This window comes from Elaeis guineensis, chromosome 5 (assembly GCF_000442705.2).
Source record: "Elaeis guineensis isolate ETL-2024a chromosome 5, EG11, whole genome shotgun sequence".
Taxonomy (NCBI): domain Eukaryota; kingdom Viridiplantae; phylum Streptophyta; class Magnoliopsida; order Arecales; family Arecaceae; genus Elaeis; species Elaeis guineensis.
The window spans coordinates 38,256,327-38,278,650 of record NC_025997.2 but is presented as its reverse complement, the minus strand read 5'-3'; the positions used below and the strand labels follow the sequence as shown (position 1 = coordinate 38,278,650).

The window sequence follows — 22,324 nt, the reverse complement described above, 5'->3', positions numbered from 1 at the left end:
GGGCTTCACAAATTTATATAAAGAGTGACTCTATGATGGTTGTCAGCGGACATCGAATCCATCTCTTGTTGATAGTGGTTTGCATCCACTATTATGGAATTGTTAGAAAATAATGAGCTCATTGTTATATAATGGTATTTCACATATTTATAGAAAGACTAATAATATTATTGACTGGATAACATCTTATGTGATTAACCACATAGGATTAATATTACGGATTTCTTAGGTTGATCTTCCTATTCACTTTCTAAATATTTTATTTTCTAATTCATATTGATGTATCAATTAATGTTTAATTTAATTTAATTTCATACATCTAATTACCAAAAAAAAGGGTTTTGAATATAACCTAGACTTAAGAATTGGCAGGTCTCCTATGTTGATGTAAAAAATTTTGATTCATTTCCATCGTCACTTAACAAGCTTCCATCCATACTAGTTCTTAAAAAGAATTGGAAAAAAAAAAAAGGTTTTCAAATCATGTCTAGCAGGGATTCTGTACTTAGTTTGGATTTTCGGAGCATTATCATTACTACTAAAAAATTCTAAGGCTCACTTAGACCAAGTTTTGAACCCTTTGGTTGAAAGTTGAAAAGGAGGTAGAAGAGAGAGAGAGAGGGAAAAAAAAAAAGAAAAGTTCCATCATTATGTGAGATTGAGATTTCATGCTGCACACAAGAACTATTTTGCGTATCATGCGAGCTAATCATGTGAATTGCACCAAGTCCAAGATGCCATGTAACATGGAATTCTTTTTTTTTTTTTAATTCCATAATTAGACCTGTAGCATTTTATATGTTTGTTTGTTTATGCATGTATGGATGGAGTACCCTGCCCTAATTCAATGGAGGCTCGGCACATTGTGGCCCATGCCACGCCAAATTACATTAGGTTGGGTTCCGACTGTTCCTTGGTTAACCCGACCAAGTTTGCAGCGGTCGCTCACACTCCGCAAAAAGCGGCGCTGGTGCAGCTAAACTTGTTCGTTTTGCGAGGGGACGGAGGCTGAGCGGCGTTGAAGAGGGATGGAGGAAGATGAAGAGTTCGAGGAGGGAGTGGTGGTGGGTCAAATCCCCACGGTCTCGGTCCCGCGCCACATCAAGAAGAGGTCTCTCAGGAACAAAGGCGTCACCGTCGGTTTCGACGACAAGGAGCTAAGGCACCTCCTTCCCCCCCTTTGCTTCTTTTTTTCTTTTTAAAGAATTTTTTTTTTTTTGTAATTTTCTTGTGTTTTTCCATGATTTTTTTTATTTTTTCCCTGCGAATTAGTTCTTTTTCTATTTGGTATAGATATCTATATAAACCCTAATGGGTCGTGAGAAACCCTGGTGGAAGATGGTTAGAGATCTCACTATGCCCCATATACGTCGTTTTCTCCATCGTGAATGCGTTGCCTTCTTATGGGCAGTTAGAAATCGAACTAAAAGAAAAAAAGCCAAGAAAAAACGAGTTATTATATGATGAGAACATATTTCTCTAGTTTTACCATAAAAATTATTATACTATTGGGAATGATTCTTTTCATGGCGATCCGAGGGGTTGTACTTTCAGTTTTCTGGTAACTGGAAAACAATGATTTAGGGATTTACCTTCGTTCTATATCTGCTGCTAATTTTTTACTTCTCTTGGAGCTAACATATTGTATGATTGTCATCCAAAACTCAACAGATATATAGATCCTGTTATCGGCGATATATATATATATATATATATATATATATATATATATATATATATATATTTGAATGAATTCGTAATGTGAATATACTGTTGTTTGTTAAGATTTGGTTGAAGGCTTGAAGCTCTCTCTCAGGGGGCCTTAATGTTAGATGAAGAAGCTCACAAAAGCTCTTTAGCAGATTTTAATTGAGAATTTATTTTCCATACAAGTTTCAAGTTTCAATATTATGTAACAGTTGAGTTACTTGTAAAGTTTGCCTTCCTCTTCTCTGATAGTTGTAGATTCAAAACATTGAAAACATCATTATCATCAAGTTCGCCTCCCTCTTGTCTGATAGTCGCAGATTCAAAAATTTAGAACATTTACTAAGGTTCACTACTGTCATCATCACTGTCATCTCCTTAGCTAAAGTTGAATGTGATAGGCAAGTCTTCACAACTTGTTATTTTGCAGGATTATTTTCTTCTACATATTCTTAACCAAATTTTAATGTGACAGGGACTTTGTTACTGGCTTCCACAAGCGAAAGAAGAAAAGGAGAAAAGAAGCTCAAAGACAACTGAAAGAAAAGGAGAGATTGAAGCGTATTGAGGCTCGTAAGAAGGTTGGCCTCCCACATGCATATCCTTTGTAGATCCTTAGATGTAATAAGTTATATTTGAAAAAGAATGTCTGACAATGGGAGTATTTTGACTAGCTTGTTGATTTTATTGGTTATTAAAGAATGATTCTCTTATAGTAGCATTTTATCTTTTACTTCTAATTTCCTTATTTTGAGAATTACCTTTTTGTATTATCCAAAGAAAATGTTGTCACAAGACAGACATATTTCAGATCATAATATGATCCATGATTACTACATTGTTAATTGAAGTAGTAACATTTTTATCTCTAATTTGAAATAATTATCGCATACTTTCATGTTCTGTTGCTAGTAAGTTCAAGTGAGCTTTGTTTGAATCAGTCAGTTCAGGTAGGGCTTGTTTGGCTGGCTTACTGCTTGCATTGTTCATCTGTTGGAGAATTCCAACATGTGCTGATCTTGAGAAGTTGTTAGTATTTGGGACAGGAAACCATGGATTATGCAATTTTTGGAAATTGGGATGCTATATGTCAACTCAGAAGAAAGGATTCCTATATCCATGTTTCTTTTTTAGTATTGCATGATCAAGTCATCCCTGGTTCCAAGAACCCCCCCAACCAAACTCTCTCCCGCTCTCTTTGCTGTTACCTCTTTTCTCATCATTAGCCCAAACCAGGCTTGTCAGGTAGGCAGATTTTGCAGGCATCTGAGCTTGCACCATATAAAAGCTTACCCAATGAATATTGTAATCCTATTTGGAAAATCGATACTTAAGATATACACTAAGGTGATCAATATTTGTTTCTTAAACTAATGATTTGAATCATGTGAATTTGCAAGGAGATGCTCCTATTAAGAAAGTCGATGAATGAAATGTCTATATGCTTCAAGACAACTGTGTGATGGTAAATAATCAAGTATACCATGAGAAATTAGGAATAGATAAGATAGTTCTTTAGAAAGGGTTAAATTTAATGTTCAGAAGTAAAATGATATGGTTAACTTTGAGTCTTTGATGATTGAAAAAGATTTCAGCATCTTAGGACAGCATTGATTGCAAAATTGGTACGTCTTGATGTTAAAAACTTGAACCTTAGTCTACCCTTAACTATATCATGTCATGGATTATTTACACTTCACATAGGAAGCATCTACTGCTTTTGTTTCAGACTATTTTTGCTATTGTCATAGTGCTGCTTCATTAATTACAGAGTAAAAATTTTTGAAGCATGATCTTGAGTCTGGCCGTCTGGGTTTGAATGAGATAGATATATAACGATAAAATAGAGATAAATACATGTGGTGAAGTTAATGAAAAATTACATCTAGAGAGGTTTGATGCTTCTTATTGAGAAGAATGAGCTGTCACCCAAAACATTATATCAATGGACGATCTGATTTGTTTTTTATGGTTTTGTGGTGGGTGTTGTGTTATAAGCAGTTTGTTAATTACCATGTGCTGGAAAATGTAGAAAAGAGACCCTCTTCATCTAATGAGCCAGAACAACTTTGTGCTTGCTCGCTTTTGCAGTAAATAGCTGGGAAGACATCATGTCCATATTGTTGCATCAATGAAATGTTTTCTGGTCCTAAATCTCACTAGAAATGTATCTATAATGTACTTAATCTGTTATTCTATGGTTTACAAATGAAGAAAGATTGTGCTTTTCCTTTTAATCTTTGAGTCCATTTGCTACTTGAGCATTTAAAATAGCTTAGACTGAAAGTTGGTTCTCCTTATAATGAGGTATTACTTTGGATGCGCATTTCAGCATTGAGGCGAATTTTCAAGTATCCATGTTGATATACTTTTTGTTCTTTTTGTTTCTTTCTTTCTTCCGATCTCCTTTTGAAGGTCATGATGTGAATTATGTTCATGTTTTCATGGGAGTTTATGCTTTGCTTTCCTATCCAATCATGCTATTTGAATTTGATAAAATATCCTTAACACATACTGAATAGGTCATTGCAAATATATTGTTCAACTTTAACACTTCACATCTTTGACATCTTTGTTCTTTGAATGGTGTATCGAAGTACTTAACAATACTTTTGATCATGTGAAATGATTGGTTCATTGGGATGGTGAGGATCGTCAATGACTGTATTGGAGCTTAGAAGATCCTATTTTGAATAGGCCTGAATCAAGCCCTTGTGAATATGTTTGTTTAACTTTGACACCTTACATTTTTGACATCTTTCATTGCTAGATGGTGTACCCAAGTACTCAATGGTATTCTGAGGATGCAGAGTGATTAGAATATTGGAGTTTACACGCTGCAAGAATGGTTAGTAATTTGTTTGGTGTTTAGATGATAGGCCTGAACCAAGGCCTTGCCCAAAAAGGTTCTAATATCCATGCAAATCCTGGTATAAGGACGCCCCATTTTTGGCATTAGTTGAATGGTTAAGATATGTAATGCAGCAATTCTTCTAGCCGATTAATTCTGGAATAATGAAAACTTAATTTCTTCAGTCATGATGATATACCAAATAAATATTTTTACCATCTGCGGAAGGGCCTTTTTCCAAGGAAAGAAGTTGCAGGAGCAGGGGTTATTTTCAGAATGCTTGGTTGGCATGATAGTGGACTGTGGGAGCATATTTATGGATGGCAATTAGTACAGATCCTCCGAAGACCAAAACAATGGCCCTAAAGAGGTCTCAAGTGGCTAATCAGAAGAATAGATAACTTTCTTTCTGATATATTCTCAGTCTATGAAAGGGTAGCAAATGAAATGACAGAATCCAGACCGTGTAAGGGAGATAACAAGGGATTTAGTAACCAGATAGAAAAGTTGGAGCTTACAGCATAAAGTGGGAACACCAGAGTGAAGGTGCTGACCAGCTTGCAACTGATATCCCCAATGGCAGTAGTAAAGATGTTTATATGTTCCTACTTGATTTTAGTTCATGATATCTGCAATGTGGAAGTTTCGGACAATGTGAAAGTTTGAGATGGATCCCTATGAGCTTACAAGAAAAGGATTGTTGCTTTCTCCTACTAATCTTGACAAACTTTTTTTTAAAAATGCCTAATTGGGAAATTTGATGAAAATCACAGTTATTCAAGAGTATCTATTTGTTTGAATGAGATGTTACTCTTTGTTTGTTAGATGTTGTAGGTCACCCTTCTAAACAAGGTTTGCCGAACTGATATTGAAGGGTGTATCAACCGGTGACTGGTTTGGCACAATACAGGTCTGCACCATGCTGTTCGGTGGTGTTTCAAGCTACTCTTTTTTATTTTCAAATTTCGAACTGATGTCGGTCAGTAAATGATTTGTCGACTTCAATTCAAAATTTGCAAATAAAAAAAAGATTTTATATGCTTTGTTCCCTTTCCGTCCTATTCCATGGAGGACACAGAGCGTTGTTTTGAGAGAGAGAGAGAGAGAGGGAGAGAGACCTACCTGGGGCTTTGAGAACCTCGTTGGCAGCGGTGTTGTCATCCTTCTGCATCATTTTCGAGCACCGGTGATGCAGATTAGGGTTTAGGCCTCAAGGGATAAAGCTGAAGCTGTGATTGAGGAGGGATTTTAGCCATCGTATCACTCAAAGGGGGGTGGACTGTTTTTATATGATTAACCATGGTAGTAGCCAACTGATCCATTTCAGTATGGCCCGAACTTGTTGATTTGGCATGGTTCAACATTCCCTGCTTCTAAATATGCTATGGACGTAAGCTCTTTGTAGTAGTGATCGTTGACTGGAGACCCTAATCTGGTGGCTGCCTAGGTCTTTGGTTTCTGCTAATAAGGGAATGTTGCTATAGCTGTCATGCAAAATTTTATCATGCCTCATTTGTACGGTTTGTAATATTGATCTTTTGTTTGTTGCAGCGGAAACAAGAGAGAGAATTGGCCCTGTATGGCAGAGTTATTTCTTCAGAAAATCCAGCAGGTTCTGATTCAGGAGCTGATGATGGCAATGATTGCGAAGAAGATGAAACGGACATTGCTGGATCAGTTTCAGGTGTATTGCTAAATATAAATTAATATATCATAGTGTGATCATGAATTGTTGGAAGTTCTTTCCAATTTGCCTTTTTTTTTTTTTTTTTTTTTGCCATCATGATTTTTTTCCCTGTTGAATAGGATTCTGACTTTTTGTGCTATTATTTTTCTCATGAAGAAACAAAGACATATGAAGATGGCACTACAACAATTAGAGTGACCACTAGTGAACTTTCCTGCGAAGACAATGATCTGATGCTGATGCCTGTTATTCCTCAGCCAGCCTGCAGAGTCAAAAAGAGTAATAGCCTATCTGTGAAGAAGCTGCCATTGAAGAAAGTTCACAAGTATAATTCACACAATAAGGGTAGGAAGAAGTCTTCATTCCAGAATAAAGAGAAAAAGAAGGGCAAAAACAGACGTTAATTGATGTGATAATGATAGTTTTGTTTAAAATTTTGTAACCCAGCAGCAGGATTCAGCATTACATTTGCTTGTATGCAGCGATGGTGGTTGACTAGATGTCTCTTGAGTGCATCAAGCTGTACTTTTTTATATATAAAAAAAAAAAAACGATCAATTGCGACCCTAATAATTCTGGCCTCCCTATATTTTGCATCTATTTCGTTGCAGAAAATTCCTAGTAAAACTTGTGCTGCAAAGGAGCATGCGTGATGATTTCTATCTTCCTGCCTGAGCTCATAGGCGAATGAAGACTGCAAGCCTAACCCTTATTGGAACTGCAGGTGGCAATATCTGGTCATCCAAAATTCAGCTGTAATTTCTGCCCACGGAGATGCTGAATTAAATAGTATACCGCTGGGTTTATGTTATTTGGGGTTGTGATCTGCAGGTGTACTCGCGGGATGGGGGTAGCAAGCAGGAGAGGGTTAGAGATAGTTGTAAACCATACCAAAGAGATTCCAGTATTTCGAGGTCTTCAAAAACTGATGGTAAGTGCCTAGCCCTTTCTTTCATTCCTACCAGACTCAAAAAAGAAGACCACCACCGACGCAAGAACGAGTATATACAATTACCGCTGCATCAAACTCGCTTCCTAAAGATACAAGGGCTTGTTGAGCTTTTCCGACCTGGATGCCAACATTATGCCAGCCTCTCGCTAACCTGACCTTCAGCAAGTCATTTGGATTTGACGTTACAAGGCGAAATGCTCAAGGTGACACGGTAAGAAAGCCACAAGAGGCCCGGAGATACTGCAGAACACCAACTTTATAATATGAAACCTTTTTTTTTTTTTTTTTTTTACATTTGCACAGAAAGACACATTTCACATTTATAGGAATCGTTATCAATTTGATGAATATGCTGCTGCAAGGAGAGCGGCTCCTATTCCTGATCCATCCTCTGAAACTCTGAGAACAACATTTTGGGCAACCTCCTCACCTAAGATCTCCACAACAGCTTCATTTAGATACTCCCTGAACATGGAATAATGAGCGTAAAGACCCCCCTCAATCGCAACGACCGTTCTCCTTGGTGTGCCTTTAGTTCTTCCACTTGCAACTCCACCGCTCCCATCACGTCCTATTTTCTTTAATATTCCAACAATACCTGCAGCAGCCAATCGGGCAGCTCTTCGGGTAACTATGTCACACACTCTTACTATAAGCCTTCGTACCTTCAGTGAAACATGAGGCAGCTGAAGTAACATCCATTAGTGAAAAGATTAGAAACCGAATATTATCAGCGATGCATGCAAAAGAACAACACCCTGATTTAACTGATAAAAATACCAGCAGGTTTTCTGTCAGGATCCTTCTGACTTCTCTCAAGTCAGGAGATTCATCCTCATGCATGGCAGCCATCAAGGGTGTCCTAGATTGTTGAGAAGGGAAATCAGGAAAGATTAAAAAATTTTAATTTGTTGAAACCAGATGATAAAAATGGTAAAAAATGCTAATGTTTATAACTTAATAGCAACATGCTAAAATGCATTGATTACTATGATACAACATCAGTAAAATCCAGATAAAAAATTATATATATATATATATATAAAACCTACACAAAAGCTTTTGTTGGATGGACTGCAAAAACATGAGCATAGCTTCATTTGTATCAATACCAATTGTTGCAAAGGGGTCCGAAATTACAATTGTAATGCACTCCAAGATTAATGCACATTCTATGCCTGCACAACAGTTTTAAGACTGAAGAAACATAATAGCAGCTACCCACTTACCTTCATAGTTTTCAATTTGATACAAAGAACTCAATACCACCCACTGATCCAATGTAGTGACATACATTTTTAATTATCATTATTATAACACCATGAATAAAAGGATACCTTTGATTTACACCATTTTAGCATCTCAAATCCCTGGTAACACAGATGAACACATCTTTCAAAAGAAACATTCATAAGTTCTCCACGGTCCATGCAGTGAGGTCCTGAGATTACACTGGATTATTTATCTAGTAAATGCCCAGTTGTAGTGAAATATTCATCTTTCCTCAAGGCACCTCTAGCGCCTAAGATATCAACTTTGTTAATACCAAGCAACAAACATAATTCCCTCTATATGTGGAAAAAAAAAAAGGTATTTCTGACCTCAGTAATAAGAATCTTATGTTTATGGTAGCACAAGCACTTCCAAACTCCTCAGAAACTTATCCCTGCACCCGTACTCTAAGGGCTTATTTCGATAGTACCTGGAGCTTCGAAGCTCCAACCATGGTGAGAATGAGGGGAGAGGGTAGAGGGAGAGGGGGGTGGGGGGGCACCACCTTTGTCCGGTCGTGGAGTTGGTCGAACATGGTGGAATCGGGGGTGGGAGAGGGGGAGGAGAGAGACAGGGTGGAAGAACACATGAAGGGTCAAAGCCTTCGAAGGGGTCGTGGGGGCAAGGGGTCTATTTTTGGGACCAAATTGTCTCGACTGGCCAAACCGTTCCATTCTTGACCGGTTTGTTTAGTATGGCCCAAACTGCCCAGTTCAGTATGGTTTGGTTAACCCTGATGGATATATACTAAAAACATCTGAAAAAGACTCCTATAAGAAGAGGTAGGTAGTTTATGTTGAATGTTGTAAGAAAGGAAAAGAAAGCCCGGAATTAACATGGAGAGAGGTTTGAAAGGATAAGCAGAAACATGGAATAACATCAGAGATAAGAATGCTTTGGCAACAAGGATTTGTAAACTTGATCCAATTAGTCGGGAAAAGTCTAAATGGTTATGATTATGATGATTATGAAATTGTGTGCTGAGAGAAGTCACATCATTGTTCATCTCTATAGGGTTTTATAAAAGCAGGTTACAACTTGTCTGCAAGTTAATGATGGTGGTCTTGAACATCTCATTACCAGATCAATTATGTAAAACTCAGGCAAGCACCACCTATCTTCCACATGTCAATTATCCGTTCCAAGTCAAGCAAAATCACTACATATTTTCTTTTGTGATAATGGACTAAATGCACAAGCACATTTTGAGTTGCGGCACATGCATATATTTTATTGACCATAATTTGAACTTTCGTGTTTCTTTTAACTCTATTTGTTCAAGCAGGTAGAGTTGATAATGAATGAAATTCACCTCAAAAGTTCAACAGCCGTCTCAACTTGACAGCTGAATCAATGGAACTTATGACTTTGCATGGAGCACTTTCAATGCTGATAATCCACCAACAGTAAATATTGTAAATACTATATGATATGAATGGGTACTTTGTTCTTTCTTGCTACTAATAGACATTCTCATTGGTTATGAAGCATATAGACAATATGATATCCTCGTTGAATCTTTTCTTCAAAGTTTGGCGACCAAGCACACATTCTCACTGGTTATGAAGCATGGACAATATGATATCCTCGAAACTTCTCTCTATGCCTTCTCCCACTGAATTCTTAGCATAAACATCATAGAAAGTGCACCCTCTTTGCAAATGAGGACTTCCTCCTTGGACAATCAAGCCTAGTCATTCCAACTATTCTTTCATACATGGTTTTCTTATATCTATTGCTTTTTCAACATTTGAGAGTTCAGTTTCAGAATACTCATATTTGCCTTGCCTGTAGCCAAGATATTTTTCATTTTCCAAGTCATCCATTTATTTTTCAAGCCAAAATTGATAGGTACTTGAAAATGATTTATGAAGGGATCAATTAAATCATCAAAAACATGGGAACTAAGCAAAATATGTTTTTGTTTAGAAAAATAATCTTTTGTTGGTATGCATTATAAAAGTTGTCTAAATAATGCTTCTTAAATTTAACCAAAATGGTTACATAAAGTAATATTATAAATATGTCAATGCACAAACATATTATTCAAACAAATAGAAATTCTTGCCAATAAGCTAAAGACAGGAATTACAGATATAATAGTACACATCATAAGTCATAACCATACAAGTTTCAAGAAATCCCCGACCAATTTCATCCAAGTCCCAAGATAGACTGCAATACAACTAAAATAAACTATAAACTCATTTCCATTTCCACAGAACTCAAAATTATCTCACCCGTTGTTTCTTACTGAGGTGGTTTCCATGTTAAGGACAAAATGTGATAACCCCGCAAAAAAGACATTAATTTTTCAATCTCAAAATTCCTATTATATGGACAACTACTCACTCTGCGCTTCCTCCTATCTTCATTTTGATACCCCACTACTTCTTCATAGAAAACAAAATATGTTTTATGTCACTATCAGTCTAATCCATTGGTATCCATGCACACAACAATGATCATCATTTGGCTAGAAATCCTTACCTTATTGGATTGATCTCCCTATCATGTTAAGGTCTTTACACATCAATAGTTATTTCCTTCTTCCTCCTGGGTAACTTCTGTACAAGAACCATCATGTTATAGTTTTTCCCCTTCTCTCTTCTTTTTTCCCCCTTTTTGACCCACTTTAGGGGGAGGATGTTGGAGCCTGATTTTGTGCATGCATATGTTGTATCTCTTGAATGTTTTAACGTGATTTTCATTATTACGATGCCTTTGCCCACAAGTAGAAGGAAAATAGGGTTGTGGGGTACATGTTTTTATCACTTGTTCCATATGCTTGGCATTGTCCTGACAGAATCATCACTGCAGCATGGCCATGTACACGACATGCCGTGACCCTCATAATAGCAAATGATGCACATTATTCCATCTTTAAAAACAATACCTCAAGTTTGAAATTCATATGAGGAATCATAAGCAACAAGCTTAGGGCTGACTAACATAGAAATAGCACTTGTGGTGCGAATCATAAAAATAGCAAGAACAATAATAGCATGCTAGACACAAGAATTCATCTGTCACTGCCATAATTTTAGAACTTCTTATCCAGTAATAATTAAATATGGCATTCTATTTGTTGTTGATTAAGGACTAATTATTAAGAAAAAGTTCTGAAAGTACATTTAACACCACTCATGCTAGAAGAAATATCAGCTATGCACCAGGGAAGGCATAAGTGAAGATGCGAAACAAGGCCAAACTATTCTACCTAGACAAATAACTGCTCTATTAAATACTAATGATTCAAGGTCATGTACCAGATGGAGAGAATGTCTCGTATATATGTATTAGGTACAGTATAGCTAGGCATCACAACAGCCGCTTAGACTTGACATCCTTGCACGTGACGAACATAACTTGATACCTATGTTACAGGCTTCAAAAAAAGATGGTGTAAAGGTTCTTCAATGGAAACATGCAACTACAGCACTGTATAAAACAAAAGAGTAAATTACTGTGACCCCTCTCGAGGTTTGGGGTAATTACATGATCCCACCTAACATTTCAGAATTAAACACAACCTCCTGATCAAATATAAAAAATTAAAATTTGAAGAATAAAAAAATTATAAGATATTTTAAGACTCACATAAATTAGATAGTGATGATATTAGTAAAAATTATCAAATAGATTGGTAGTTTATTTAACAGAAAAATATTCATAGCGGGTTAGGTATCATGTATATGGCAAAGTTAGGTAGTAAAATATATATTTCCAAAATGTTAGGTGGGAATCTATAATTACCTCAAACTTTGAGCAAGGTCATTGTAATTTACCCAACACAAAAATATGCCTTAAATGGAAGCATGTAAGCAAAGAGTGGTGCAGACGAGATGAGAGAGAGAGAGAGAGAGTAAATATAGCGATGATCAGATGGGGTTTCTCAATAACAACACGCTGAAATAGTTCAAAGAATGGCCATATTATGTTTTTAAAAATGCAAGCAGAAAATAAGCATGAAAATAGTCAAGTAATAAGCATGAAAACAGTCGCAAGTAATCATACAAACGGCATTGGAAAACAGTTTTTCCCCTGGAATGGTCATATAAAATCTTTAGCAAAGAAACTTAAAAGAATATGCAAAAAAGCAATACAATTAGGTGGAAGTGTCAATCATAGACAAGGAATAAGCTGCAGGTATGATCTTGTGCAAAAAGAATTCAATGATTTAATGTAATGGTACACCACCAGTCACATACCTAAAGATAAATTGTATTGACAAATTGTAAGCATCATCTCCAAATATATCTGCCTCCTGTGCCATCCTATAAAGCACCCTTCTTGCAATGTCACCCAAATACATTCCTGAAATCATTTTTTCAAAACCCTGTAGCTAGAAAGGTCTGTCATAATATTTCTCAGCTGAAAAAGTGCAAGTGCATAAGCATAAAAAAGTAGCAGGATCTTGCCTGATCATTACTGTTCGGGCTCTCATCATCTAGAGCAATATCATAAGAAGTTCTAGGCAAATGTGATGACCAGAAATTTCCCCATTCCATGTTGACAACCTAATCAGCATAATAATGCAGTTGACATAGATAAGCAGATCTGAACCATAACTAACAGAGTCATTCTGCCAATGCAGTAATTTTATCTCGGGTTACAAACAAAAGATACCGTGCCTCCAGAACTTGTAAGCAGGCCTTGACACTTAATAATTGCATCAGTGCGTTCCACATAGCACGCATTGGTGCCTGTTCCAATAACCACTGCAGCCACAGTGTCCTTGTCATAATAGTGGCAAAGAGCTAAAGTGCCCACAATATCATCGACCTGCTAACACAGATAAAGCTTATAAATTTATTATTTTAGTGACATATTGTATTTATTCTTAATTGACTCTGTACTATGCTCATTATGAACAGAGCATGGGTAGTAGGGATGGGCAGACATGTCTGCATCGAAATTCCACTTGATATCCTAGTAATCAAGAGACAATAACATCGGAGAGCATCCAAGGAATTCCCCACCAAAAGCAGTAATACTAACTTTCATTAATCCAAACTTCCATGGTTTGGCAGCATAGGAGACTTGGTGTTGCCTACTTTAAGATGGCTGGTATATAAAATAGAGAACCCAGATGAAGGAGAAAAGATAAACAATATAAAGTGCTATAACTTTGCACATCAACTGAGGCAGATGAATGGTTCAAATGTAATTTAAGCTGATTGATAGAGGGTCCTTGTATAATAAAAAACTGGGGGGAGGCTGTACCAGTCAAGAATGGTGGAAGGCATCACAAAAGTCATAAACTTAACATTTTTGTTCCTCTTGGGCTTGGTACCAAATATCCAATTGGTGGTCTTCAATACCAAAAGAGATGAAGCACCATGAGTCGTTGATCTAAGAGGATCCTCAGATTTAATGTGGACCACTTTGATCACGATGGGTAGAGTTGGATAGGATCTAGAAACAAGACCTGCCATACTAGGAAGCCTAATTACATACCAAACTTTAAGAGGCCATAACTTAGTCATATGATGTCTAATTGAGATAATATTTTTGAAATTAGGTATCTTTTCAAGATCTACAACTTTGAGCCAGGCCCTTAGAGGGATAAATCGAGCCAAAATTCCATCATTTGGGAAACGAAATGGACTGGTCAAACCGAATCTTTCATTTTTAAAAAAGATTTTGGTCAAAGACTATTTTCTAATCCGTGCAGAATTAGGCGGAGTAATAGAAGGCAAAGTTGATATAGAAATTTAGATCTATCTCCCATAGAATTTTAGTATTTTTATATTTTTTATATTAATCACTTTTTTTAGAGATTTAGTCCTATTTGAACTAGGAAGAGGAATTCGACCTAAATTGTTTAAAGGCGGATGTCCTTCTAAAAATTAGGAAATGCTTCTAGAAACTAAGAAGAGAAATCCTACTCAAATTGTGCAAGAGACTACTGTAAATAGAGGCTCTGTACCTCAGTTTGCGAAAAATGAATCAATGAAAGAAAAGAGGACTTAGATCCTATTTGGCAAAACTTTTGAACTGCCAGAAAATACTTTCTAACCCTCCAAAAGCACTTTTAGAAGGTACAATGTTGTCCGATAAAAATCGAAAAGTTGTTTTGACATTGCCAAAAAGCTGAAAAGGTCTATTTAGAAAAAACTTCATTTTGGAGCTTCTTCTCAAAAATACCTTCTAACCAATGTCGGAAAGCTATTTTGATTTAAATAAAATTTTACTGATAATCAAAATACCCACCAAGAAATCATATAACTACATCTTATATCATATCATATTAATATTATGATATATTATAAACATATAATACAATTTATTATAGTATTATTATATTATAAAAAAATAATCTAATCTAATAATATTTAATAATAATATAATATTATTATATTATAATAATACAATATAATTTGTTATATTATAATCTACTATTAGATTAGATTATAATCTATTATATTATATTACATTATAATTATCATAATATTATATTATATTATTACATTATATAATATTTTAATATATAATTGTAATACCCCATCCTTATGCATGGATCTGAAAGCAGCATCAAAAAAAAAAAATTGGAGAAGACTCCTTACGAGAGTCTTCTTCCTGAATGACTCAATGGAGTCGAAAATCCTCTATGAGGAGTGGAACTCCTTCCCTTTGGCCCTATTTAAGGGGGAGGGGTCTTCCCTCTTCCTCCGATCAAGATTCGAGGCTCTATCTAGCGGGGATCACTAGAAATTTCTTCGTAGAAGCCCTTACTGTGCTTGCCGAAAATCGAAGTAGCGAAGCTGTCGGAGCCCAAGGTAAGTATCAACCCTCCTCTCTTTCCCCTTCCCTTCCCTTCCATGATGTTAGATAACGCCGTCGGCCATCAGATTCGTTGAAAGATCGGAAAACCAAAATCCTCCATTTTTGTTTGTCTTCACCCCCCTTTCTTTTGAATTTTCTGGCGGTGGTGGTCACCATCGACCAACGGTCTGGCTTTCCTTAGGCTGCACCACAGCAGCCCCAGCTGCCGTCGGCCACAACCGCGCCGGCTGTGGCCTCCGATTTGATGGAGAGACCCGAAGGTCCCTTGTTTTAGAACCCACGAGAAAAAAAGAAAAAGAAAAAAAGGGAAAAAGAAAGAAAAAAGAAGAAAAAGGAAAAAAAAGAAAAAGAGAGTGATTCTCTCTCTTTCCTCTCTCCCTCTAGACTTCCACTATCTCTCTTTAGAAAGTCCGACTTTCTCTCCCCACTTTCTCTTTCTACTTTTTTCGCTAAAAAAATATCACTTTCTCCCTCTAAAAATTTCTCTCTCTAAAAGTGCCTCTTTAGATGGCCTCTCTTCTAAAGTTTTACATATTCTTAAAAAGATCCTCTAATGACTTTGATAGATCCTTGTGAAGGGATCTTGAACGATAATTATCGAATAGCTAGCCATATGAGGATTTAGCATTTTTATTTGGAAAATAATCATGGTTAAATACTTTTGGATATTAGATTTTAAAAAAAAATTGAGAAGCTTGTTAAGATGGCTCCATGTCAGATAAAAAGAGTTGCTCGAAGTGCTGTTCGAGAGACATCGAACCCACAGGTGAATGATACTCCCCAATCAATTAGTGCCACCCCCCAGCAGGTGGGAGTCGTTGACTCCACCGGAACTACTCTGATGGCGCATCAAGAACCGAACATGGCTCGACTAATGTAAACTCTAGTTGGGGTGATATAGAGGTAGCAACAATTACTTGAACAGTAACAGACACACCAAGATATACCACAACAGCATGGTCATGAAGAGCCGCTGGTGCAGCTAAACAACATCGTAGAATTTAAAAAGATAGCTCCACCAGCCTTCAAGGGGACTACTGAACCTTTGAAAGCTGATAATTGAATTATGGAGATGGAAAAAATGTTCACTATTTCAGAGTGCCGCGATAATGAAAAGATTCGATATGCAACTTATTTATTACAAAGTAAAGCATTTAATTGGTATCAAAGATTGCAACATAAATACAAGCAAGAAGGAGAGTGGCTCACCTGGGAGAGTTTTCGAAGGGCATTTTATGATCAGTGTTTCCTCGAAGCGTCAGGATTCAAAAAGAATAAAAATTTATTTATCTGAAACAAAGAACTATGACGGTTGCGAAATATGAAGCTAAGTTTATAGAGTTTGTCAAGTTTGTTCCGAGGTTGGTTGAAGATGAGCATGATCGAGCAAATAAATTTGAGATGGAATTGAGGATAGAGATTAGGAAATAAGTAGTGCCATATGATTTAACTATTTATACAGATGTGGTGAATAAAGCATTAATAATTGAAAGGAAAGTCAATGAAGAACATGCAGAAAGAGAGAAATCAAAAGAAAAGAAATAGATCGAATGATTCTCAAGAACAGAGTAATAAAAATACTGGGGTTTCGAATAAAAGGTCAGCAAGTGACAATTCTAGGTCATCTGATAATGTTAGATGTTCTAGATGTAGTAAAGCTCATGCGGATAGTGAATGTCGTTGGATTATTGGTGCTTGCTTTAGATGTGGTAAAATAGGTCACAAATAGCTGAGTGCCCATAGAGAATTGAGAATCAATCTACTCTAATAGTTGAACAAAACAAAGATGAAAATTTGAAACCCTAGACCCAAGGATTTATACTCTTATGCAACAAGATGTACAGACTTCTAATACGGTGGTGACAGACTTTGAGAGAGGCTTTCAAAACTAACTAGACAGATCGATTGATTTCGTTCATGAAGTAATGATCCACCTTCTCTGGATCTTTCATTTATATAATATTATTTTGAATATAGAATAAAATTATTAATTGATTTATATGTGATTTATGAATCTCATGCAAATATATTTTGAATGAAAATTGAGATGGAATTGTCATAACTATTTATTGATTTGAAATCGTATGTACATATTTTAATTTGATTATGAATTATGTGCTATGCTGTGAAAAAAATTTGAAACGAATTGATTTTGGACTCTCAATCCGACTATGTTCGGAATCCTGCCAATTGAGGATTATGCATTGACACACTGAGCTCATGATTCTGTTTTCGATTCCACCACAGGATATAAGTGTGGTATTCCAGCCCCGCCATAGGGTATAAGTGTGATATTTTGGCCCCACCATAGGGCATAAGTACAGTATTCCGATCCGATCATAGAATATAAGTGTGGTATTCTGGCCTAGCCATAGGATATAAATATGATCAATGAAAAACTGATGAGTTAAGTAAAATTTATTTTGAATCAAATTTTTGGATATGATTGATTTTCGAAATCTGATATATGATTATGTATATGAATATTTGAAAGATATTGACATTACTGAGTTCGTATTTTAAAAATGAATTTGATTACGTTTATGAATTGATTATTGATAAACCATGTTTTGATAATTGCAACTCATATTATCACATGAATTATCTAGTCAAAATAATCATTGCTTACTGAGCTGTCTAGCTCATTACTCTTATTTTACTGTTTTTATAGATTCAGAGATCTAGCTTGACTCGGAGATTCGATATAGAAGAGCGAATTAAAGGAAGACTTCAATATTTTATTTTAGATTAGGATTTATTGAGATTTGATTGCAAGACTATGAAATTTTATTTATTTATTTGAATTCAAGTTGAATCATAAATTATTTGAATTCTGTTCCGTTGTGATGCATTGATATCGTGATAAGATGTCTTGCATGCTTATGGAGAGAATTCTTCATAAATATGCGGCGATTGCCACGACATTCGACTTATGATTTCAAATCAAAGACGTGACAATAATAATATAATATAATATTATATTATTTTTTATTATACAATATCATGAAATATTTTTTATTGTCATTTTATCACACCAAAAGTACTTTCTTATTTTAGTTACTAGACATACATTACGTTAAAGTTCTAAAACACTTTATAAGTATAGTTGCCAAACAGCAAACAGCTTTCTGTACAAACTCTACTTCCAAAAACTTTGCTTTTCGAAGGCTTTACTTTCAAAAGTTCCAAAATCTCTACTACCAACAACAATCTTAAGCAAGCCTTAAGCCCTACTTTTGTAATTCTTTCATCTTCTAGTTTTCTTTTAAAAGATTTGAATTGAGTAGGTTGAATAAAATCTTTCTTCTCCCAAATCAGATCAAGTTGGTATCAGAGTATTGACTTTTAACAACTTAGAGACTTTAGTTTATGATCCAAACACATGAGCAATACAAGCAATCAGAAGAAGGATATCCATACTTCAAGTATATTGAAGGATAAAGACGAATATGACTACTAGTTCTTCCTCGGTGGATGATGAGATGAAAAGATGTCTCACACAACTAGAGGAGAAGGTTGCCCAACTCATCGAGATCATCTCCAGATTGGCAATATCTTCAGTGCAAACACAAGCACCAATAGATCCTGTTGTGAAACTATTTCTTATGTTTGGAGATGAAAATCTCCATCCAGTAAGAAGGATGAGCAACTCGAGGTATGAAAAAATCTCTCTTCAACTGTTTAAAGTTGAAGCTTGAATCGAGATCCCCGTATACGACAGGACTGTTGATGCACAAAGGCTAGATAACTAACGAGACTAGTTAAAAACCTACTTTACTATTTATGAATACTCCAATGTCCAGAAGATAGCTTTTGTTTGTCTCAAGCTTTCTAGCCATGCTCTTACTTAAGAAATTCATACATGAAAAATAACAATATTTTTAATCTGACATGGAGCAAATTCAAAAACTTAATCAAGAAGCAGTTTTATCCAATCAACCATAAGGAGGATCAATGCATCAAATGACAGTACCTACGACAAAATATGATCAATCCATCCAAAACTACACCGAGTTCCACAAGCAAGCAGTCTCCTTCAAAATCTCCATCGACGACAATGCAGTTTTCTTAAAGTATGTTAGAGATCTCTACGAGGGCATTCGAAAGGAGCTAAAACTTCTCAAAATTGAAGATATCAAGCGAAGCCAGCATAAAGGCCAATGGGATTAAGGAGGAAAATAGCCCTAGGGAAGTCAATAAGGGAGACAAGTTTAGAAAAAGCAGTGGATATTTAGGTCGGGAAGAAGAGCAAAGTAGGAAGTATATCAACATGACTCGAAAAATTTATTATGATCATCGCAACCTTCGTGGACACATCAAAAAGAAGTGTTGGAAGCTTCACCTTGAATTAAAGTCAAGTGGAAGAAGCCGAAGGATGACAATCCTAAGAAGAGAAGGCAGATCTCAATGCTATAGAAGTTGAGAAGTTGCTAAATCTCAAGCAAGCATATCTCAAATTGAGCTGGATGGCAAGAAAACCTGAGATAGCAATTGAGGTAGATCTAGAGGCATGAGAGGAACTCTTCCATTTGAAGATCTAAGTGAAGCAAAACATCATCAAGACTATTTTAGATCCTTGAATCTAGAACAACCTCATCTTTGAAAATCTAATTCTGAAGTTAGGGTTGTAGACCAAGCCTCATTCACATTCTTATCATCTCAATTGGATTCAAAAAGGCATCGGGTTGAAGATCACCAAACAATATACCTTCAAATTTGCTATAACTAAGAGGTATATTGATGAAGTAACTCATCGAGTAGTTCATTTGGATATTTGCCAGATTATCCTTAGAAGCTCGTACCTTTGGGATCGAGATGCAATCTTTTATGGAAGGTAGAAGAACTATCATCTCGTAAAAGAATGGAAGGAGTTCATGATCAATGCCTCCAAGACAAAGAAACATAGATCTTGTGACTGTTGCCTTGGCAAAACTTGTTAATGCCCATAACAAGCTTGTGATGATGGCATGGAAAGCCAATACTACTCATGAGAGGCCAAACTCTCATTCCTTAGTTCCATCAACCGATCAATTGAAATCAAGATCGAGCAGAAGTCACCATAGTCACCGTCGACAATGAAGGATAGCAAGAAGCATCCCTATCACAAAATCTAGATATAGGAGCAGACCAAGTGGTTCGTTGAGATCTAAGAGTAAGGATGCACAGGCTATTCAACTGTGAGATAGGGAAGCAGACGTTTTTCCACCTTCAATTTTGATTTAGCGGGAGCTAAATCCCCTAAATGTGAAACTCTGATCCAAGAGAATCCTCAAACTTGATATGGACTATTTTGGCTGCTATGATAAAGGTTGGATAGGGTCCAAAAGCAAGATCTGTCATATGAGAAAGCCAAATCATATGTCGGATTTTAGGAGATCATAACTTGATCATACGATGCCAAATTGAGATGATCTTTTTCTAAAATTATATTTCTTTTTAAGATTGTCAACTTTGGCCTAGCTCTTTTAGGGGCTAAATCAAGCCAAAATTTCATCATTTGACTTTGAAACGGATTGGTCAAACCAAACTTTTCTTTTTGGAAAAGACTTTGATTAGAGGTTATCTTTCAATCCATGAAAAATTAGGCGAAGCAATAACAAGCAAAGTTAATGTAGAAGTCGAGATCTATTTCCTATAGAATTTGAATATTTTTTATGATTTTTTATTTTTTTTAGAGATTTTGTCCTAGGAAAGGAAATTGGTCCGAATTGTTTAAGGACAGATATCCTTCTAGAAATTATGAAGTTCTTTTAGAAACTAAAAAGAGAAACTCTACTAAAATTGTTCTGGGGAAGAGCTCACTATTTTAAATAGGGGTTATGTACCTCTATTTGTAGAGAATCAATCAATGAAAGAAAAGAGGACTTAAGCCCTACTTTTGCAATTCTTCCATCTTCTAGTTTTCTTTTGAGAGATTTAAGTTGAGTGGTTAAGAAAAATCTTTATTCTCCCCGATTGGATCGGTCATTGAAAGGGGGTGGATGAGGAAGTCAACATTTTAGAATGGACAACAGGAACTATGCAAACACAATGTGGTATTTCATGTAAATTCATGTAAAGTAGAGAAAAACTGGAGATGCTATCTTTTCCTATTGAAAAGGGCCAGATATAAGAACATATTTTTTTTGCCCCATATAACCTATCAAGCATGTCAGCACCTTTGGAAAAAAGTACTACATCACCACCACATCTGATGTAAGGGATGAAGCCCACAAAATTCTATTTTCAATAAATTAGGCAACCCATGCCACGAACATGTGTGTTCAGATCTACAGCCTTTAACCTAGAGAAATTTCCAGCCATTGCAGAGATCTCACTGTCAGAGAGGATGCAAGAGAAACATATGTGCAATGAGATCCTCAGAAGAAACTGGAACTTCTTATGTGAAGAAAATGGGAAGAACTACTGCCATCCCACCCCATCTCCTGTCTATTCTCCTACAAGCCCCATTTTACCATCTCAAAACTTTTTATTGCCAAGCAAAATTGGAGATCTGTCTCGCTAGCAACGGTTTTCTCAATACTCGGACTCATTGAACATTCACCAATAACCATTATAAGTTGTTTTAAATCTTCTTGCCCTAATTACTTTGGTTGCTTGCTTCCTCCAGCAATCATGTCTTCAAATTGCTCATGAGGAGCAACTTTAATGTCGTACGTGCTTCAAAGACCGTCCATAGTTTATTAAGGCCACATATTCTATAAGTTCCAAACAGGATTACGTGGATCTCGTAAGAGTAGAGCTCTGAAGTTAACATGTGATTTCTGATCAATGCTATCATAAGCAACCATGCAATCCTCGTGTTTCAAAACCTCATCATCATTGTTCAGTTCCCATGAAATATAGCATTAAGAAATGATAGGCATTGTTGGGTATAAAATAACTCCAGCCGAAGTTCGTAAGAAGCCAACCCTCTCAGGACTCTTCCGGCTTCCGACCTTGTGCGACATCTTTCTGAACTCCTCCGACCGTCCGAACTTCCACAGTACCATCCGGACTCCTCCAGCAGTCGATCTTCCACAGTGTCCTCCAGATTCTTCCAATGGACGAACTCATACCGTACCCT

General features: G+C 36.2%; 2 protein-coding genes across 5 annotated transcripts in view; one reads left to right on the top strand and one right to left on the bottom strand.

Moving 5' to 3' along the window:
• The first annotated feature begins 1,028 nt into the window (after nt 1-1,028).
• On the top strand, nt 1,029-6,818 carry LOC105045359 (uncharacterized). Its single transcript, XM_073257903.1, has 4 exons — nt 1,029-1,166; nt 2,187-2,288; nt 6,110-6,242; nt 6,402-6,818. Exons 1-4 carry the CDS (start codon nt 1,029-1,031, stop codon nt 6,647-6,649), a joined length of 621 nt encoding a protein of 206 aa, XP_073114004.1. The 3' UTR covers nt 6,650-6,818.
• Nucleotides 6,819-7,381: 563 nt separating this feature from the next.
• Nucleotides 7,382-22,324, bottom strand: part of LOC105045358 (hexokinase-3) — a 37,362-nt gene continuing 22,419 nt past the window's right edge. The window contains exons 5-9 of one of the 4 annotated variants that reach the window (XM_010923608.4): nt 13,099-13,254; nt 12,891-12,989; nt 12,681-12,808; nt 7,978-8,059; nt 7,382-7,883 (exon numbers count right to left, since the gene is read on the bottom strand). In XM_010923608.4, the coding sequence (XP_010921910.1) occupies nt 7,533-7,883; nt 7,978-8,059; nt 12,681-12,808; nt 12,891-12,989; nt 13,099-13,254 (816 nt within the window). In that variant the 3' untranslated portion in view covers nt 7,382-7,532. Of the gene's footprint in view, nt 7,884-7,977; nt 8,060-11,738; nt 11,858-12,680; nt 12,809-12,890; nt 12,990-13,098; nt 13,255-22,324 lie in introns of those variants that run through there. The other 3 variants (XM_073257902.1, XM_010923609.4, XM_019850896.3) reach the window with 3 other exon arrangements.